We start from the raw sequence: 22,624 nt of genomic DNA on the forward strand, positions 1-22,624 counted from the left end.
CTTACTGGCTGTCCTTTGTAGGTAACTTTTTGTTTCTCCCGTGCGGCTTTCAGGATTCTATCTTTGTCTTTGGTTTTGGTCATTTTGATGATGTGCTCATAAGCTTTTAAGACTCTAATCTCTGCTTATCAAAGTAGTATGTAGAACATCGTCTTTGTGGACTGTGTTATGCCAGTTGACATTGATGTCCCCTGAGACTATATTCCTGAACCCCTAGACCTAGCCACACATTCCCTCAAAGTATTTGGTTTTGACTTGCCCAAGTTTTACATATAAAGAGTGAAGGTGAGATTCAGACCCACGCTTCCTGGAAGAGAAACTCTAAGCTTTGTTTATTATACCAGTACAGTGAAACCTGTGAGAGCCAGAACACAACAGGACTGCCTTGTTTTTCTGGATCTCACAAGTTTTCTGCCTTTGACAGAGTACAGTCTTACTACTTTTTAATGCTCTGTTATTGGAAAATATTTGAGTTTTCTTTCTCTCACAAGTTTCCGCCTTGCGCAGGTTCTGGCTTTCGCAAGTTTTACCATACTACCTCTGCCTTGAATCTCTTTAAATCTAAATTTGCATACTTCTCTTTCCATTTACCTGTAAGTTACTTGAAGGCAGTGGTTATGTCTTAGTCTCTTAGAACATACGTGTATATATGGATTAGCTCATTTATATATTAAATACAGTGCAGTTCAGTGTTCTTTCTTTTTGAGAATCATGCTTCCTCTCCTTCAGTCTTGCTTCCCTGTCATTCTTTTTAAGTAGATATGAAGCATACTTGATATAAGTGATAAAACTAGAGCTTTATATAATGAATTTAATTTCTGGGATAACTTTTTAGCCATGTACTTCAATTCAGAAATATTTATTACCTGTGAAGAGATTTCACCTAATATTGTACTGCAGAGCTATGGTTCCATATTTTTCAAGTATAAATGTCCTGAATTTTCTTGTAACTATAATTATAATTTTTAGGTTGGTTAGATGAGAACATGCATATTGACAAAAGCTATTATGAATTCAGTAATTTAATGGATTTGAATTTTATTCATCACATAATCTACATATATTTGAAAAATAATAGTATATCCAAGTCCAAGACTTCATGTATTCTGTCTATAAGAAATGCTAGTTGCACTTAATATTTACAGATTATCTTAGTAACTCTCCAGTTCACAGTGGAGAGTTGCTATTATGGGGATTCTAATATTGTCCTACATCACTCATTGTTTCTTCTAGGAAGCTTCATGTGAGACATTTTTTACACAGCCAAGTGAATGGAAAAGCTTTGCTTTCTTGAGTAATTGCTGTGTGTTTTTCTTCTGGACAGTGAGAGCTATGCAACTGACCTTGCCTCCATTTTCAGGTCGGCCTTTGGGAAGCTCAGAAACAGATATGTCACTCATTCATAACAGTGTATAGATCCTTTTTGCTTGTTTAAATTTTCCTTTTATTTTCACTTTGATAGTGTTTTCTTGTTGAGGTTTTCTTTCCTTGGCCCTTTTTTTTCCCCCCTAATTTATATTTTGCTGTGTTATTATTACATGTGATTCCCAAAATTCAACTAAAATTCTTTGAAGAGGAAAACCGATTGCCATCAAATCAGCTCCAACTCATGGTGAACCCAATGTGTGTTAGAGTAGAACTGTGTTACATAGAGTTCTGCTCTGACTCAATGTAAGGTCACTGTGAGTCAGACTGGATCTGAAGACAACCTGTTTGAAGATGAAGTGGGATATAAATACATGAGTTCTCAAGCTCTTGTATGACTAGCTATGTATTAGGTGCTGGACATATATATTCTTCATAGTGACCCCTCCTTGGATTTCTGAGGCAATATCACTATGGAAATAGATTGTCCAATCTTCTTCCCAGGAGTGGCTGGTGGGTTTGAACCGCCAGCCTTCTGGTTAGTAGTCAGATGCCTTAGGCACTGTGCCACCAGAGCTCCTGGACATGTATATTTGAAGTAGTGATAGCTATTATATATGCCTTGCTCTTTAGTTTCTATAGCATCATGTTCAGAAGTCAGAATTTATATGGGCAAAGCCAAATCTAAGTATAATATTTATTTTTTAAATGTTGTATCATTTAATGTGAATCATTTTCAAGAACTCTTTATAATGTCTCCTTAAGTATATCTCGAAAGTAGAGTATCTCTTCTGGGAGAAAGCAAACCTCTGTTGTGACTACAGCATGCCTTGGCTAGCAGATATGAGATCACTGCTGGCAAAGGCACTTAAAAAAATCCACAAACAGGAGTGGGAGGGCCACTTTTGTTTTTTCCTCCCATACATTTCCTTTTGAAATTTATGTAATGTGCACATATCACCTATTTTTAAAAAATGAATATAAGAAGTCCATAGTCATTTGCAGCAGAAATGTAAAAGTTTTCTCTTCCTATTAGATTATGTGCCCTTTGAGACCAGGAATTGTGCCAGATTCCTCTCTATATTCTTGAACCGAGCACAGTGACTTATATACATCATAAGCTCCCAGCTAGCATTTGTAGATGTGAGTAGGAAACTAAGAGTTAGGGACATGGCTGAAAATTTATTGAATGACTATAGATAACTCATGCCCCTTTACCTCTTTTCCCTCTTTTCATAGTGGGGCTGAGAATCAGCTTTCTGGCTCTCTGCAGTATAATCAGTTTTACTGAAATCCATTAAAAGACCTTAAAAACAAGTTAGTAGAATTTTTTCCAGTAACTTGTTCAAAGCATGGAATTTATTATGTTTGTTTATATGTTATAGTGCGGGATTTTTCCAAATGTGACTTTCAGACCCCTCTTCTTTTTTCAGATATTTGTAGAATTTGATGGCTGTAACTGGAAGCAACACTCCTGGGTTAAAGTTCATGGTGAAGAAGTTATTGTGCTTCTGCTGGAAGGGTCGCTTGTATGGGCTCCCCGAAAGGATCCAGTCCTTCTCCAGGGCACTCGAGTCTCAATTGCACAGTGGCCAGCCCTGGTGAGTGTTTCTCACTGAACAGGAACAGATTTGAATTTTAAGCTTATATTATACCTGTGGTATCTATTCAGTAGCTGAACTATTTAGAATTCCCTAAAATTATGTGCCTTGTCCTTAACATACTTTCATCTTGAGTTACCAAGGCAAAAATTAGGAGAAATCTTTTCTCCAGTGGTCTGAAATGTTTTGTATGAGATAATATTTGATACTTTTTCTCTAAATAGTTTTTTCACCTTTAGTCTTTTTTCATAGCAAGATTTTGAAAGGATGTTTATAATCCTTATTTCTTAAATTATCAAGTTTGTTTTATGAAATGAAACAAAAGAATGTTATAAAATTTAATTCTGAGAGTATCCACTTGTTTCCAACTATTCTGTTAGTAAAGTATAGGCATAAATGGTAACATTAAAATAATAATAATAATAATTCTTCTATGGCTGTCAAATTAAATAAATAATATGTAAAACAAACATTTTTTACCTGTTGTTGTTGTTGTTATGTGCCGTCGAGTCGAACCCAACTCATAGTGACCCCTCCTTGGGTTTCCAAGGCAGTATCATTATGGAAGTAGATTGCCCAACCCTCCTTCCGAGGAGTGGCTGGTGGGTTTGAACCGCCAGCCTTCTGGTTAGCAGTCAAGTGCCTTAGGCACTATGCTACCAGAGCTCCTATTTTTCACCAATATTATCTATGGTAAAAAATATTACCAGTCACTGAACTGTCATCTTTATTTCTTTTTAAAGCCACTTGCCAATTGAACTTCTAGAAAAAGTATTTGGAGCCTCTGGTGACTTTTATACATTATTTATAGTAATATTAATTTACCCAAACCAAAAACCCACTGGCATTGAGTCGATTCCAACTCATAGTGACCCACATTGAGTTTCCAAGGCTGTAAATCTTTACAGAAGTAGGTTGCCCATCTTCTTCCTGCAGAGCAGCTGGTGGTTTTGAACCGCCCATCTTCTGGTTAGCAGTCTAATGCCTTACAACGCCACCAGAGTTCTGTATTAATTTACCCAGGCATGTATAAATATTATTTGTATTATCATGTCAAAAAATCTCACGAAGAATTCAGGTGCTGTAGAAAGGTTAAAGGTATAACTCTATTCTGGGAATTAACTGTAATTTAGCCCTCTTGAAGCTTGGCAAGAAGATTAGTCAAATCCCTAGAAATTTCTCATTCCTCTTGTCCTTTTTAACCGTAAATAAGAGCATTGAGCTGACTTTCTGTTCTAGTTTGCTTCCTCTGATTATTTGAGAGGCAGATGCCGGGTTGGAAATGTTTCCAAGGACTTATACTTTAGCTACTCTGTATTTATTTATTGGGGTAAAAGATAGCAATAATGGATATTTCCTCCAAAGTTAGAGATTCAGTTGAATGAGAATTTATTGTCTTTTGCAGGTTCTAATCGATTTCTTTTCGTTATACTTCACAGACTTTTACTCCCCTAGTAGATAAACTGGGTTTGGGTTCTGTGGTTCCAGTTGAATACCTTTTGGATCGAGAGCTTCATTTCCTGTCAGATGCTAATGGGTTACAACTGTTCCAGGTACTTAAAAGTGCTCTAGTCCAGAGCCTATTATTTCTCACCTTGGTAATTTCTTTGTTGATATAAATATGGGGTATTTCTTTGAGCATTGAAATAGATACTTTCTCCAGTAATTTCCATGTATCTTCTAAAGTTTCTGTGCCCCCCTGAAAAGTATTTTAGTGGCCGAGGCTTCTTTCCTCTTCTGCATATCCCACCCTGCTTCACCCCAAAACTTAAGACCACAATTCTAAGGATCTCCACAGAAGAAATGGCATCCTTAAGGTAGCTACTTCTGTAACTTGAGCCTGAGGGGGCCTACACTGATGTCAGTGGCAACATAGGCTGGGAGTTTGGCTTGGTTCCAAGCAGCATGAAAGATTTAGAAGCTTGGTTATATCTCAGTTACAAAAAGGAGTAAGTTAGTAGTTTAAATATAATAGCTTCTGGTTGGAGTTTTCAGAATTTAAGCAAGGTAGAAAGCTGAGATTGTTTTGTTTAAGGAAGTATTTATTTCTCACTTGAAAGAGTTGCTGTCAGACAGTTAAAAATTGGGAGATTTGTAGGAGTTTTGCTGTATTCCATGAGATATTAATGTTGATTTCTTGTTGACATGTCTCACTCCCTCTCAAAGGCAACAACCTTGCTTTATTCATCTTTATAATCCTAATGCTGGTATGTAGTAGGAGCTCAGAATGTTAGATAGGTAAATACCAAAATAAATAAAAACATTTACATTTAATAAAATGTTTTGTGCTCAAGTAAGTATGGGAAATACTGCCCCAAACAGCTTTCTTTGCTACATGACTCGTCGTAGCTTTTACTGTGCTATTGTATGTAGAAAGTTATAATATATAATGTTAACTAAGCCTAATGATCCTAGCATCCTTAGGTTTTGCAGAGCATCTCATGAGACTATAGTTCTAGAGAACATTCTTTGGCAAATGCTGATACAGAGCTCCTTAGGGGTATGATTTTTCTCATCTAGTTAGATGCTAATCATTTTGATATTCACTTGTTTTCTTCCTTTATCTTAACCAGATGGGAACAGATAGCCAAAACCAGATTCTTTTGGAACATGCTGCACTGAGAGAAACAGTTAATGCCTTGATCAGTGACCAAAAATTACAAGAGATATTCAGCCGAGGTAAGAACAGGTAGTCTTTTGTCCTTGAACTCTGAATCGAGAGTATGGTGAATGTTGAAAGTGATAGTATGAGATGCCATAGACATTTGCACGTATTTCCTTTTTGTGAGTAAAGTTAAAGAGTATTTCCTGTTAACTGAATCTCTAGAATACATTGGAAAAATGAGATCTCACTCAGACCAGTGTTTCTTCTTTCTGCTGTATGTCATAATACATAGTTTTGTTGTGGGTTTTATTCTGTTTTTTTCATCTCTTAAACATTTATTAAGGGTTTATGATGTACTAGACATATTCTAATGAGCTGGGTATATACCTCTGAGCTAGAAAATTTCTTCCCAAGTTGAATTTATTGTCCAGAGACTAAAGACTATTAACACACCAATAAATAACAACTTTAGAGTGCAAAGTATATTCATAAAGTAACATGTCCATAGACTCATTCACATTAACATGTTATTTTTAAGAGTGAAAACAAATTATTAGCTTTTACCAGTTGTTCTGGTTACCTAGTGCCACTTTGATAAGAAAATATACCACAAATGGGATAGCCTTAACAAACAAGAGTTTATTTTCTTACACTTTCGGAGGCTAGAAGTCCAAGTTCAAAGTGCCAGTCTCTAGGGGCTGTATGAAAGCCCCTCAGCCTTGGGCTTCAGCTCTGTCTCTTGCTCCTGGCCCAATGAAGCTAGAGGCATCTCTTCACTCAGGCAGCTACTGGCTGCTGAGGCTAACAAGCCCAAGGTCGACAAATAAAATGTCATGGTCCCGATGTTACCAAACCACACGGCAGGCCCTTAATTCAAGTCCATTGAAAGTCCTAAGGTCGGCAGAGCATGGCAGGCTGCTGAACAACGACACGGCTACGTGCAGGGTTCAAGCATGGCATAAACTAGAGACTGTTCCCCAAGGCTTCTCCTTATATACAGGAAGCAGACCACATCCCAAAGGCAGCTACTCAGCTACTCACAGTAGATTGCACCATGGAGTTGATTACCAGTTTCATCATGAGGAATACTACATCCAGCTGCCCAGCCACTCAACCAGGCCCAGCCAAGTTGACACACAAACTAAACTACCACACCAGTTCAGATAACAGATTTTGTCCAAGATTCTACACAAAAGACAAGACTATTCATTTGTGTTTCTCTTCATGTTGCACATCCACTTTCCTTCCTTTCTTGGCTTCATAAATAGCCATGAAATAGGGTCCTTGGTTTAAAAAAAAAAAAAAAAATTTAAACAAGTGAACATGGGGAAACTGATCTATTTGGGGAAGAAGGCTATCAGGATAAAATGGGAGTTAATAATCAAGGAAAGATATGGAAAAAGAAAGAATGTGAGGAAAATTTGGTAGAGGGAGAGAAAAAATTAAGGGGACAATGATGGGTGGGAATATGAGAAAAATTAAGGACACTTAATTATGGCTACAAGAGAAAATAATCTAAAATAAATAATGATCTAGTTGTGTAGTTTCAAATGTACAAAGACATGAAAGAGGGACAGAGGAACTATCCTTCTTAGACACCAGCTGAAGTTGTAAGATAACATTACCTGCTGATAAAGTAGTATCTTTGAAGCTCTGTGTTCATAGGAAGACAGGTGCTGTATTTGTTCAGACTATTATTAGTGCCGGGGCTGGAACCCCACTTGTTATTGAAAGGCAGATAGCAGAATACAAAGTTATATATCATTCCTATGGTCACTTAACCTGATAGTGCACTTAGTTAAGTGGCCTCTCATTTTTTCATGCACACGTCAGGTATCTAGTACATTTCCATACTAGTTTAGTTTTTATTTCTATGTTTCCTTTCCCTCTCTGCATTACTTTCTGAGTTGGAAAATTAAGACTAGGTGAAATCAGGGACCTGAGAGATTCTGAGGAATCTTCACATAACTAAAGGCTTACAAAGGTTACTGGGCAAAACCATTTATGTTTTGTTTTGAAATTGCTAAGTATGATAAATCTGGTATTGATCATTTATTCAGTTCTGTACAGGGGGTTTAAATGTATCAAATATTAATACCATATGATTTTCTTTCAGCTTTTAGAAACAATTATGAAATATAACTGAACCAAAAATATTCAGTACTGACTGATCTCTCCTTTAGGTCCCTATAGTGTTCAAGGTCACAGGGTCAAAGTATACCAACCAGAAGGTGAAGAAAGTTGGCTCTGTGGTGTTGTAAACCATCAAGATTCTATCACCCGTCTTATGGAGGTGTCTATAACTGAGGTGAGGGTCTGTGTTAGTTTAAGGTCCACCCATCTCCTTCCAGAGGGTGGTATAGAGAAAGAGAGCATTTAACTACATCTAAGATTTGGGTTCCATCCTTGGCTCTATCACTTAAGACTTGAGAAAAGCAGTTAACTTTCTTAACCTCCGTTTTCTCATCTGTAAATTAGAGATAATTATATAAATTGCCACTGATCTAACAGTACAATTTAAGGGCCTGACATAATGTATTTGAAAGTGCTTCGAAATCTATAAAACAATTAAAATGTTACAAAAAACCAAACTCATTGCCAATGAGATGATTCTGACTCATAGCAATCCCCGTTGGGTTTCCAAAGCTATAAATCTTTATGGAAGTAGATGATTCCGTCTTCCTTCCACAGAGCAGCTGGTGGGTTTGAACCACCAACCTTCTGGGTAGCAACCATGTGCCTTACTCACTACGCCACCAGAGGTCCTTATCTGAAAATGCCAGGTGGTGTTACTTTATCTCATTCATAAAGGTTAGTAGTTAAAAGACTAGTCAGTTAGCAATTGCTTCTCTGATACTTCTACCACTCTCCCTTAGGTGCTGGAGAATAATGAATTGTTTCTAATGAAATAAATAGAAGAACATAGTAACTTGAGATACCTGGAGAATTGATTTCAGACATTCCCTTAGCAATCAATGTAATATAAGCATATCTTTTGATTTATATCTTTTTTGAGTTCTTAAAAAATTATTAAAGTAATCTTCATTTAAAAAATTTCAAGTAATATACATGTGTATAAAGTAAATATTGCAAACTAACCCTTCCCCTAGGCAAATGTCACTCCCCAGTGATAACCATTAACAGTTTGGTGTGTAGCTCATGTTCTCCCAAGTATTTTCTCTGCGTGTGTATGTCTATATAGTGTTACTTATATTATCTATTTATTTGATACATAATTATATAAATCATGCTTGAGTAGCATATAATATGTATAGTTCTATAATTTACCTTCATAACTTTAATTGTATACTATAGATATCTTTCTATGTAAGTTTATATTGAGATCTGCCTCATCTGTTTTAAATAGATGCATAATAATCCACTGAATGGATGTATCCTAACTAATTTAATCTAATATTGTTGTTGTTGTTGTTATGTGCTGTCGAGTCAGCCCTGACTCACAGCGACCCCTCCTTGGGTTTCCGAGGCATTATCACTACGGAAGTAGGATTGCCCAACCGTCCTTCCGAGGAGTGGCTAGTGGGTTTGAACAGCCAGCCTTCTGGTTAGCAGTCAAGTGCCTTAGCCACTACGCTACCAGAGCTCCCAATCTAATATTGGTGGACCTTTAAAGCATTGCCAGTATTTTCACTAATAGAAATAATAGCATAGTGAATATCCTTGAGCATACATTATTGTGCACTGTTTCACATTATTTATTCCTAGATGTTTTGGTAAATCAAAGAATATGCATATTACACTTGATACTTTCTGTCAATTAGGACCCCAAAAGCGTTTATTCTTTAAATACTTTTAATGATAATGATTGTGGGTTCTGAAGGCTTTTGGTTCCAGTAATAATGCAAAGTATAAAGGTTTTAAAAATGGAGAATTTGAAATTAACATCCCTAAAAGAGATACTGGACATTGAAATCAGTTCTTTCATTCATCATTTAAGAATACTTGAATGTTTACTGTATTCCAAATTTTGTTTCAGGTGTTACTGTTATAGCATTGACTGAGATGGCAGAAATTCCTGCTGTAATGGAACTTTCATTCTAGTGGGGGAATAGAAACAATTACATAGATTAGAATAATAGGTAATTATGTCTTTGTTGAACAAGGATTTAAATATCTTTTTTTTTTTCCTTTCATATATTCTTTGCTCCTCCTATCCTAGAGTGGTGAGATCAAATCAGTGGATCCTAGGCTGATCCATGTGATGCTGACAGACAACGCGACATCTCAGAGTGAGGTACAGTAATGAGCTGAGTACCTGAGTAGACTCATGATCTTGCATTTTCTCATTATGTAAATTCCTCTTGTATGTTATCCATGAATCCCCTTTGGAATTTAGCTCTGGTCACTGTACATTTATTGCTTTCTCCATGGTCTATTCAGTTAAAAGACAATAGTTTCAAGAGAGAGAGACCTGTCTGGGTAAACCTTTTTAATCATTGCTATGTTCTCTAGTGGTTTTAAAATCTAAGGCCTAACTATTTCTTCTTGTATTCTGTCAGGACAGGTATATTTCAAAGAGATAATAGACAATGAAAGCTGTAATAAGCAGTAGTAATTCTCATGACTATCCAATACTATGGGAGCTCTGGTAGCATAGTGCCTGAGGCACTTGACTGCTAACCAGAAGGCTGGTGGCTCAAGCCTACCAGCCACTCCTCAGAAGGAAGGTGGGGGCAATCTACTTCCATAGTGATACTGCCTCAGAAACCCAAGGTGGGGTCACTATGGGTCGGGTCCGACTCGACGGCACATAACAACAACAACATCCAATACTATGCAGTAATAAGCAATGGAAGTGAAGCTACATCCTTTTTTGCTTTCCATGAGATGGTAGTGAGCACCGAGGGAGAATCAAATTCTGGAGGGTGCCTAATTCAGTGCTCAGTGCACAGTGGAATACTCCATAATTAATTGTGAACCAGGCCCACTCTTGGTATATTCAAAATTAACATAGAAAAAGAAAAAAAAAACAAGCGTACATAAACCAGTACCTGAACTAATCAGTGAATCTTGTGTGAATAGTCTTCAAATTAAAGCCAACTATCTACATATTTCTTATAATATCTAGCACCTCTGTGCTACTGTTGTTTTGACTACTCCTGCTAAGTATATTCTCCTTCCTTATCTTCTGTATCCAGTCATGCTTGACTTGATAAAAATAAAAATAGGAACAGAAGAAACAAAGATAATTTCAATAGCTCTTTACTACTGTATTGTTAGCTGTTGTCAGGTCGACTCCCAACTCGTGGTAACCTTATGTATAACAGAATGAAACATTGCCTAGTCTTGGAGGATTTGTCCCTTGACTGTGTTTGTGTGGCTGAAAATACCTGTTACTCTATTAGGGCTCCTTTTATAGTCTCTTCCTTATTTTAGTTAATCTTTAGCACCTACTGTATGCCTAGTGCCTAAGGCACTTGACTGCTGGTGGTTCAAACCCACCAGCCACTCCTCTGAAGGAAGATTAGTCTATCTACTTCATAGAGATACTGCCTTGGAAACCCAAGGAGGGGTCGCTATGAGTCAAATCGACTCGATGGCAGTGAGTTTGGTTTTGGTTTACATGCCAGGTACTGCTCAGCTGGCTATAGCCAGAGAGTACTCGTCTCCTTGTCCTAAGCCACCTATCCACATGTGAGTGGCTTACCAGAAGTAGGAAATACATATTAGTGATGCTCAGGAGATAAGGGTAGAGGTTGCTATGACCTGCAAGTTGGCTGGCTAAGTTAGAGGTGGGATCGGTGGTTTTCAGCAGCAGATGATGGTTCTTCCCTTTTTGGCTTTGCCATGATGTGACTTTCTTCTTGACTAGCAATGTACAGTGAAACCTGTGAGAGCTAGAACTCAATAGTACTGCCTTGTTTTTCCAGATCTCACAAGTTTTCTCCCTTTGACAGGATACAGTCTTACCACTTTTCTTTTGCTTTCTACTAGTGGAAAATATTTGCGTTTTCCTTCTCTGACAGGTTTCCACCTTACATAATACAAAAAGGACAAGGAGGCCACATGTTCTGACCTCCTAGAACCCCACAAGAGGAAGGCAGAATCACCATCAATAGCCCAAGGCCTATTACTGCAAGGCCAGACATGCTGCCTCCCTCCGGCCCTTTCACCAACCATTCCTCCCAAAGCACCCACCACCTCTCTCCTGGGTTCGATAATTCGCTGCAGTGGCCACACAGAACTCACAGATTACGGGGTTTATTAGGGAAGCACCAGGCTACAATTCAAGTTCAGGAAAAAAACGCTCAGTCTCTCTCTCAGCCCACCGTCTCTCAGCCAAGTCTCTCACAGTCTCTCCCCCAGCAGTGCGTGTCCCTCGGTGTCTTACTCAGCAACACGTGTCTCTTGCATCTCTTCCCCAGCAACACGTGTCTCAGGAGCCCGTGTCTCTTTCAGCAGCACATCTTCCTCAACCAGCAGTCAGAGAGAGAGTTCTGCCTCTAGGAGGCCTCCTTTTGAGCCCGGCAGGGTGGTCAAACTAGCCAATCATAGCATCAGAACTCTGAGCACCTGAGAGAGAGTGGGCATCTCCCAGAACATTGTTTTGTGCCACTCCCAACAGACATACTCCAGGTGGACAACTTCAGCAATCAGGAGCTTCTCAGTTGCTCATAGCAAATCCCACCTTGGAGTTTACAAAGACTTACGGGTAGAAAAGCCACACTAAGTAATTTACTACACCATACACAACTTCCGGCTTTTGCAGGTTTTACTGTACAATTACTGTGACTGTTCTGCCAAGTTTTATAGTAACAGAGATCTGTGATCACTACAACTCCTCTAAGTATGAGTGGATGAGTAAACAAGAAAAAAGAGAGAGTTCACTGATATCACTTCTGTAGTTCACAACACTGAAAACTGTTGGTGATAGAGGTTAAAGAAAGGATAAAAAGTTTTAGAAACAGATCAAATGAAAAAAATGCTTAGCAGACAAATAGTTCTTGAATGAAAGATATACAAACTTAGATAATATTACCAATAATGTGGTGGAAACAAAAGTAAACCTAGAACTTTAGTGTTAAGAGTTATAGAAGGAAATTAAAGGAGAAAAGATGGAAATGAAGGTGGCAAAAAATTGAAAAATATGGAGACTAGAACCAGCAAGATAAAATGTAAAATTTGAAAAAGGTTCAATTATAGCAATAATGATTACAGTAAAGACAGAGATCTATACAAAGAATCTATAAACAAATATTTGAGCATAGTAAGAGTTGATTAAGCTGATAAATACTAATGGCTAAATAACTGTATATCTCACTAGTTTAGTACCACACCACCACATGTTATCTGAATAAAAACTAAAAAGAATACCTGCTTCATGGTAGCATATATATAATCTAAGAATGTTCCGGATATAAATCCTTGCTGCACAAATATTACATGAGAGAATGGCAGCTATGTCTGCTGCTCCCTTCCCTGCATCCTCCTCAGGGTAGGAGTTTATTTAGAGATGGCAATTGTTCTTCTAATCCAGTATCCTCTTATGTTGTGTAGCTTCTTAAATGAGGCACAAGTAAAATTTCATAGGATCCGCTGAAATTACTAGAAGAGATAACAGAATTGGCTATTTGGCTTCTGGTGGCCTGCTTATTTATTTATTTATTTATTTATTTATTGTCCTATGTGTAATGCTTTGAAATAAGGTCTAGAGATTGTTTGAGTCTTTATAGTGTCTATGAGAGCAATTGAAACTTTCTGCTGGGTTCACTTTTCCTATTATGAACCCTTTCAAGATGGAATTATTTTCTGCTTTGAGTTTATTCTTAAAACTCTGTGTTTTCAGTAATTGAAAGCATTTTGAGTGAAATGGGGGAAAAATTTTTGAGGCAGATTTTGATCCAAATTAGTGGGACACATATGTCCCAGGGAGTCCATGGTGCTTGGGTTGGTGGGATGAAGCCTGTTTCTTCAGATTTTCACAGTTATATAGGCCCCCACCAGTGTGATGACAGCACACACTAAAAGTAGGATAGCAGCTTCTCACTAAACCCCAGAGGCAGAAAATGTAGGTGGGTAAATATGTCTCACTAGTCATGAAAGAGACTGTCACCAGTTTTTCTAGATAGAGGAGATAATATTTCAGTATTTGAAATGAAAAGTTTCTGTCAAACAAGAAGATAAATATGTAATAAAGAGGATTTTTTTAATCAAGAGATAAATGAACTGCCAATCTAGAAATTTTAGATTTTCTGCTCTGGCAGTCTGTTTTGTAAAAGGAACTACACAAAACTTTAAAACTCTTTAAAGTCCATTTCAGGTAGTAGTGCGTTTTATGTAGGGGAAAGTTTGCCAAGTGGATTAACCTCTAGTAACCGTTATCTTGAATTTGTGTGTGTATGAAATGAGTCATGGGGAAACTAGAGCTTTTGGACAAAGGGAATGTCTTACAGCTGGCATTAGAACTTGGAAACCTGTGCCCGGTTTGACTATCTGCTTCTAGAGATGAGAAAGAACTAATAGCTTATGGTTATCCTAGGATGGAAGGTCCTTTATAATAAATCTTTTCTGAATTTTGTTTTGTAGGGGGGTACGTTAAAAGCAGTAAAATCTTCCAAAGGAAAGAAGAAAAGGGAAAGCATAGAGGGCAAAGATGGCCGGAGGAGGAAAAGTGCTTCGGACTCTGGGTGTGACCCTGCATCAAAGAAATTGAAAGGAGACAGGGGTGAAGTAGACAGTAATGGGAGTGATGGAGGTGAGGCAAGCCGAGGGCCTTGGAAAGGAGGGAATGCCAGTGGAGAGCCAGGGCTGGATCAGAGGGCCAAGCAGCCACCGTCTACATTCATCCCCCAGATTAATCGCAACATTCGCTTTGCCACTTACACCAAAGAAAACGGCAGGACTCTGGTGGTACAGGATGAACCTGCAGGTGGGGACACACCTGTAGCTTTCACTCCATATTCTACAGCCACAGGTCAGACACCTTTGGCCCCAGAGGTGGGTGGAGCTGAAAACAAAGAGGCAGGAAAAACACTGGAACAAGTTGGCCAGGGCATAATAGCTTCAGCAGCTGTGGTCACTACAGCCAGCTCCACCCCAACCACAGTGAGGATCTCAGACACTGGCCTTGCAACAGGGACGGGGCTGGAAAAACAGAAAGGCAGCCGGCCACAGGCCTCGGGAGAGGTAAGTTGCTGCAGAAGCAGATTTGAAAGATTTGTGTTCCCTCTTTTACCCTCTTTTGTTGTTAACACATCAGAAAGCATCTCAAATATCACAAGAAAGGAGTATTTCTGAGATGTGCTTAAATTATACTTTGTGAATAGGCTTTTACTGCTTAATGAGGTGATACTTCTCTCATTGGGCAAATGTGTATATTTTAATAACTTTATTAGCTCTTTAAAGTCACCTGAACAATTGAGCTAATCAGAAACTGATTATACAACCCAATTTAATGAGATGTTAAAGTAGATCTGGTGGGGAATCTTTTTAATTCAGTTATCTATTTAGTTCACGTAGTGCCTGAGCCTCCACCAGGCCTATAAGAGGCAAGGTTAATGAATTACAGTGTTGGTAATAGTGAACACTATAATTAAGGCTATGTGCAAGCTACTATTACCAGCCCCTGTTTTCAGTTCATTTTCTATGATATTTTCTCTTAAGGCTGGGCTTCTTCCCATGATTTGATATTGCCATAAAAGTTTATGGTGAGTTGCTAACTTCTTTTTAAGCATTACCTGAAAAAGTTTGGTGAAATTAATCACAGTAGTATCTAGATTACTGTGTTCTTTATCTGAGATGCATATATTATTACTAAAATGTAACATTTGTTAAACAGAAGTTAACATCAAGTTGATTCCCCAGTCCAAATTTGAAACAGTATCAAAGTCACTTATATAGACTTTGATGTATTTTGGCTACTGGAGTATGATTTATAACGCTGGTCATTTTGTTTTTCAAACTGGCTGTTAACTCAAGTTGAAATACGAAATACAAAGATGAGATGCTTAATGTGTTGTGTGTTTTTTAATTATATAAGAAACTACTGTGTGCTAAGTACTAATAAGGAAAGCATTGATATCCCTATTTGAAGGAGCTCATATCCTAAAATCATTTTAGGTACAACACTACCAGATAAAGCTTAGATATATATTTCATCTGACTTCTTCCCTTCCCCAGCAAATGCACAATTTGTTAATCTCTAGTTTGTAGGGAAATGAGTTCTGGTGCCACAGGCATAAGACATTTGACTCCTAACTAGAATGATGGTGGTTCAAACCCACCAGCCACTCTGTGGAAGGAAAAATGGGGTAATCTACTTCCGTAAAGATTTACAGCCTTGGAAACCCAGTGGGGGTCACTATGAGTCAAAATCAACTCAATGGCAGTGGGTTTACTTTACTATGTAGGGTTGGGGTTGGGGAAGGAGAAGACCTGTAAATGCAAATTTCACACTGTTGGTGGTTTGTCCACTGGTAGTTGAGCAGCATTCCCAAGAGAACCAGGTGAGGATCTTTGTGGATTTCTAGTGTGTATAAACCATCATATTGCCTAAATTATTTAAAATAAACTTTGTGTCAAAAGCATATAGATGTAAATGTGGATTATAAAATAGACCATATTTTACATGCTACAAAAAGAGATCCATTGGATGCCATTATTATGTTTAGCAAAATCTGAATAGATAGAAAAGACATTTTCCAAAGAGGTTGGAAAAATTTCTGTGACTGTGTCAGTCATCTTGCAGATGTTTCAGCCTAGGTCTTCTCCTGGGATATGATTTTGAAGGACAGAAATGGATGTTTCCATTATGATACCAAATCTAAAATGGGGACACAGCCATCGGGAAACTTCTTGCCCTAAAAACTCAGTTGATATCAGTTTGTCATCACTTTCTTATAAGACAAGGACTTGGAATTTAATCATTTGAAGGAAAATGAAAGACCATCCAAATTATTTTTCATTCATGTGTATATTTATTTTTAAAGGGTAACTTTAGTAGTGAAACATGAACTGCCCATGCTAGTTCCTTATAGTCATGCAGGTGTAAAGGCTCGTGGCCAAATCTTGCTAATAAAACAACTGCAAAGCCTCAGGGATCTGTCTTTTTTTTTTTTTTTTAATGTGGGGAAGGGGTTTAAATCAATGATCATTGGTTAATGTGAAGGAAAAGAAAAATTAGGTTTAATTTTTTAACTGAAATGACCTGAAACAGTTTCAGCTGCATATAGCAATTGGCTGCAAGCCACAAGTGTCCTACCTGGGTCCTGTGCCTCTATGAGGCTGTCAAGGAATGTCCCAGTGTAGATTTCTCTTGTATATTTAAAGAATAGCTTAAATAAATTGAAATGCCTCCTCTTTAAACAGTAGCCCTTTTTATCTTTAATATTTTTTGTTTAATCATGATATACAATACACTACATTACCATTTTAAAGTGTACAATTCAAATGGTATTTAGACATAACATTGTTGTACAACCATCATCACTACCTAGCTCCAGAACTTTTTCCTCACTCTGGAAGGACACCCCATGCCCATTAAACAGTCGTGGAATAATTTTTATTTCCGTTGTTTGTTTTAAAATGCATGTTTTGGAATATTACCCTCTACCTTCTGGAAGTTATTATTCATTTATTTTATAATATGTGGTTTGTAAGTCAAGTGCTAGGAACTGGGTTTTATTGTGTTGAGTAAGGGCTTATATCTACATCTATGTGTGTTTTTTTTTCTCTGTATACATACAGGGTAGGTAATATATATATATATATATATATATATATATATATATGAAAGTGGCCACACCACTTATACACACAATCATTGCATGTGGAAGTTAACATTTTCATGATAAAAGAAGGAAAGGGAAGTATTTTGTCATTTCCAATTTGTTATGCTAAATGTTTTTGTTTGGTGGGTATGTCAGTAGATTACACTTTTCTTCTCTGGAGTCTTGGTAGATCCTAATGATAACAAAATGTCTTACTAAACATTTTGATTTTTCACTTCGGCATGTTTAGGTCTTACTTTAATTGAAGCAGATATTCAACTTTTAGGTGAACTTAGATCCACAGAAATGACCAAGTTCCAAAAGGAAAGTTCCATCTTACAGAATTCTATATTAAAAAAAGAATGTTTTACAATAGCTTTGTGATGGGACTGAAGTTACCTTTGTAATATGGGTAATTTATAATAGCTTAAATAAATAAGAGCTTTAACAATAACCCTTTAAAGCCATTGAAGTAGATTAATATTATAAAGGTCACTAATTATATTTCAAGGAGCTCTGGTAGCATAGTGGCTAAGGCACTTGACTGCTAACCAGAAGGATGGCGGTTCAAACCCACCAGCCACTCCTCGGAAGGAAGGTTGGGCAATCCTACTTCTGTAGTGATACTGCCTCGGAAACCCAAGGAGGGGTCGCTATGAGTCAGGGCTGACTCGACGGCACATAACAACAACAACAACAATTACATTTCAAAGTAAAAGCTAGTATCTGTTCAAGAACCCTTTTCCCCAGTTTCTTGGTAGAGTTTTTGCACTTCCAAATTGGTACTAAGAAGCCTACACAGCCACCTAGCACTATGTGAACCAACTGGCTAATAACCAAGGGAGCAGCAGAATGAATGACATCCTGCTATCTCTGGCTCACCTTGCTAAAGAATCCTTCTATGTGGTCTGTGATAGGAATTTTTCTCTGGTACTGGTGAAATCCAGTTACAAGAACAGTTCTGTAGAGGTGTAGGAAAGAAAAGGTGATTCACCCACAAGAAATACTGGCATAGTAGTCACCTAGCTCCAAGAGATCTAACACTATCATGAAAAGCCAGCACCACTAACTCACTAACTCTTTCTTTCAGAATTCAAGAAATTCTATTCTGGCCTCTTCTGGATTTGGAGCATCTCTCCCAAGTTCATCACAACCTTTGACTTTTGGAAGGAGCCAGTCCAATGGGGTTCTAGCCGCAGAGAACAAACCTTTGGGTTTCTCTTTTGGCTGTAGCTCTACACCAGAGTCTCAGAAAGACTCTGATCTCTCCAAAAACTTGTTTTTTCAGTGCATGTCCCAAACTTTACCCACCAGTAACTACTTTACTACCGTTTCAGAGAGTTTGGCTGATGATTCCTCCAGTCGGGACTCATTCAAACAAAGCCTTGAAAGCCTGAGCTCAGGTCTGTGTAAAAGCAGACCCGCTCTTGGAGCAGACATTAAGCCAGGCTCTAAGGCTGGCAGCTCTGTGGACCGGAAAGTGCCTACAGAGTCCATGCCCACCCTCACACCAGCCTTCCCACGGAGTCTCCTAAATAACCGCACACCAGAGAGTCATGAAAATCTATTTTTACAGCCCCCCAAATTATCCCGAGAAGAGCCCTCTAACCCTTTTCTGGCATTTGTGGAGAAAGTTGAACATAGCCCTTTCAGCAGCTTTGCATCTCAGGCATCATGTAGCTCTTCTGCTACCACTGTCACCTCCAAGGCAGCACCCAGCTGGCCCGAGTCTCACTCCTCTGCAGATTCAGCAACTTTAACAAAGAAGAAAGCCCTCTTTATCACAACAGATTCCTCCAAGCTGGTACCTGGTGTTCTAGGCTCAACTCTTACCCCTGGGGGCCCAAGCCTCTCTGCCATGGGGAATGGTCGCTCCAGCTCACCCACCAGCAGCCTCACCCAGCCCATTGAGATGCCTACTCTCTCCTCCAGCCCCACAGAAGAGAGGCCAACTGTGGGGCCTGGGCAGCAGGACAATCCCCTCCTCAAAACCTTTAGTACCGTCTTTGGCAGGCACTCAGGCGGCTTTTTGTCCTTTCCTGAAGATTTTCCACAGGAGAACAAAGCTCCTTTTGAAGCTGTGAAAAGGTTCTCACTGGATGAGCGAAGCTTGGCTTGCAGACAAGACTCAGACTCCAGCACCAACAGTGACCTGTCAGATTTGAGCGACTCTGAAGAGCAGCTGCAGGCCAAGACTGGCTTGAAGGGGATTCCAGAGCACCTAATGGGGAAGCTGGGTCCTAATGGAGAGCGTGGTGCTGAGCTGTTGCTGGGCAAAGGCAAAGGGAAGCAGGCCCCCAAAGGCCGGCCTCGGACTGCCCCTCTGAAAGGTGATCCTGCTGGGGCTATACATGGGCTTTGCCCTGGTGCTGGCCTCAAATGCCTATTGTGCTCTTGGGCAGCAGAAGCCCTCACTTTGATGGAAAGCTCTATAATCTCATAGAATTACATAATCAAAAGGGTCCAGAACCCACTGGTTCAGAGCAGAATTTCATGTAAACCAGCACTGTGAGAGGGTTATCTTGTCCTGTGTAATGTTAATCTCACAAAGGAAGATCCTTGATGATCTTTATCTTCTTTAGCAGTCTCTAATTTTTTGTCAGGAACCATTTCTTTATGTTTACCTCATCCCTTTCTACTTTGCTTTGGCCTATCGTTTTCATTTACTTCAAGGGAGGGGACTCCTGGTCCCCATTCTCATATAGTAGCCTTTTGTAGACTTGATGAAGCAAAGAGAATCACCCCTCAAGTTTACTCCTCTCTGGAATGTATGTAAAGATTTAGCATTTCTACCAAAAATCATTAACTCCTGTAATGGGAGATTATGATGCAGAAATATATATGGGCAGAAGACAAAGTCCTGTGGTAAAAGTAGCTGTTGTCATTAGGAACTTTTGGGAGCCCTAAAGGCCTTAGTAGCACAGTCATACCCTGAGGGGCTGGAGGCAGGTGGCAGCTACCTTCTACCTTGGGTTTTCGCATGCCCAGAGTTGTTTTACTATAATGTTGCACTTCTCACAAATTCTCCATGATCCTTAGCTTCCAGTTGAAACCTTGCCCTGCCTTTCTGTCAGAATGAGACCTCACAGGCACATGCCCAAGCAATGTAAGGAAGAGTGGGCCAAGATAGGATAGGTGTCTATCTCCAAGAGGATCATGTTATCAGGCCCCATTTATACTTCTCATGACCAGCCTTTTCTCCTCCCTCCCTTGCCACAGTTGGCCAGTCAGTGCTGAAAGATGTGAGCAAAGTGAAGAAGCTGAAGCAGTCCGGAGAGCCTTTTCTGCAGGACGGGTCATGCATCAATGTGGCCCCTCATCTGCACAAGTGCCGTGAGTGCCGCCTAGAGCGGTATCGGAAGTTTAAGGAACAGGAGCAAGATGATTCCACTGTGGCATGCCGCTTCTTTCATTTCCGGAGGTACCCAAACTCCTTTATTTGCCTCTTTCCCAATTTTCATTAATGACACATAACTCCCATAATTTTTCTGAAGCTGTAAACATGTCATCGTCATTCTTCTTGCCTTCCTTAACCCCTTTGCTCCCAGAGTCTGTGCTGAGACTTAATTATAACCACTTAGTTGTTTGGATTATAAAATGACATGTGTGGCTTTGTCCCTAGAGAATTGAAGTTGAGTAGTCTTAGCTGCTAAACCATGTGCAACATTGAGTTATTCCTAACATGAGTTTCATTTGAAACCAGTTGTATAAGCAGAAGGACTCTATTTTATATTATGAATCTGCCTGACCACTTACTTCTCTCCAGTGTTGGAGTAACTTGAGTCATGTATGGAGAGAAGGGGAAGTACAAGTAGGAGATAATAATGTGAAGAGTCTCTGAAATAGAACTGATGAAAATCCTAGGACTATGCCCAGCTTTTACCAAACAACACCTATTAAGTCACTGCCCTGCCGCTGTATAAATTTAGAAGAGTTTTCTTCTAAACAATCTTCCAAGAGTCTTTAATTTTTATAATAAAGTTAAGTGGTTTATCCATGTAGTGTAGATTTACTTACTCAGCCAATATTTATCAAGCACTTAATGTATGCCAGCCATTGTTGTGGACATTGAGGATTCAGAAATAAATAAAACCATCAAATTCTAGCCCTCAGGAGGTTTGCATTCTAGTCAGACAGTAGATGAGATGGGGGAAAAAAGTTAAATATATGGTAAATAAATAGTGTGAGAAAAATAAGGGAAGAGTGATTAGAGTGTATGGGAGCTAAAAAGTCTACAAGACCACCTGAGTAGTTGAGATTTGAGTAAAGACCTAGAAGAGGTAAGAGCCATGTAGTTTTCTGGAAAAAGTATTTTAGGTAAAGGGAACAAGTGCAACCTTCCTAAGGCCAAATTATTCCTGGTGTGTTCACAGAGCAGAAGGAGGCCAGTTAGCTAGCATAGAGTCTAAAGGTGAGAATGAAGGTGAGAGTTGAGGTCCAAGAGTTAATGACAGGGCCAGATTTTAAAGGGCTACTCTAAGGGCCTTGGCTATTAGGCTGAAAAAGAAGTCATCGGAGGGGAAAATAAAAAGTCATTGGAGGTTTGAGCTGATGAATGACACTGATGAATATTTTGAAGGATCACTCTGTCTTCTTGGAAATAGAATATATGGATGCAAGGACAGAAGCAGAGGGAAGTTAGGAAGCTGTTAAAATTATTTGGGTGAGAGTGATGGTGTCTTAGACTAGAGAGGTAGTTGATGGAGGTCATGAGAAGTAGCTAGTTTCTGGGTTATTTATTGCTCTTTTTTCAAATTTAAGAAGAGAATTAATTGGCTTGAACTGGAGAATCCAGAAACACTGATGGATTCAGGCTTGGAATTACCCGTATCAGGGGTTGGCAAACTATGGCCCACTGGCCAAATCTTCTACACCACCTATTTTGTTTTTGTTTTTAATTGTGATAAATATATACCTAATGAAATATTTGCCTTTCAACAATCTTCACCTGTATACTTCAGTGACATTAAGTCTGTTAATCATGTTGCTGAACCATCATCTGCATATATTTTGAAGGTAGAGGCCACATGATCTTCTGATGGATTAGATATGTAGTATGAGAGATAGAAAGGAATCAATGATGATTCTAAGACTTTTGGCCCGAAAATGGGAAGAATGGGTTATCATTTCCTGATAAAGAGATTTTTGAGGAAAAGGCAGGTGTAGTGAGATAATGGGGAGTTTTAATTTGGGCATGTTAAATTTGAGATACCTGTTAGATTCCCAAATGGAAATGTTGAGAGGAGTAAAAATGGCGCTATGGCAATGCCAGACCTCCTTGTCTAACTTCACAACAGAGTGAAGAAAGAATCAAGGTCAGCATC

The 22,624-nt window shown here is 38.8% G+C and overlaps 1 protein-coding gene across 1 annotated transcript in view; it reads left to right on the plus strand.

The window, feature by feature from the left end:
• KDM3B (lysine demethylase 3B) overlaps window positions 1-22,624 on the plus strand; it is a 75,842-nt gene that overhangs the window by 19,781 nt on the left and 33,437 nt on the right. Inside the window, exons 2-9 of the mRNA XM_007938949.2 lie at window positions 2,799-2,966; window positions 4,406-4,519; window positions 5,540-5,645; window positions 7,755-7,879; window positions 9,752-9,826; window positions 14,119-14,718; window positions 18,391-19,630; window positions 20,520-20,721. Of these exons, the coding sequence (XP_007937140.1) occupies window positions 2,799-2,966; window positions 4,406-4,519; window positions 5,540-5,645; window positions 7,755-7,879; window positions 9,752-9,826; window positions 14,119-14,718; window positions 18,391-19,630; window positions 20,520-20,721 (2,630 nt within the window). The remainder of the gene's footprint in view (window positions 1-2,798; window positions 2,967-4,405; window positions 4,520-5,539; window positions 5,646-7,754; window positions 7,880-9,751; window positions 9,827-14,118; window positions 14,719-18,390; window positions 19,631-20,519; window positions 20,722-22,624) is intronic.

Source organism: Orycteropus afer, unplaced genomic scaffold, assembly GCF_000298275.1.
Source record: "Orycteropus afer afer isolate SDZICR_OR568_19922 unplaced genomic scaffold, OryAfe1.0 scaffold00056, whole genome shotgun sequence".
NCBI classification, from domain to species: domain Eukaryota; kingdom Metazoa; phylum Chordata; class Mammalia; order Tubulidentata; family Orycteropodidae; genus Orycteropus; species Orycteropus afer.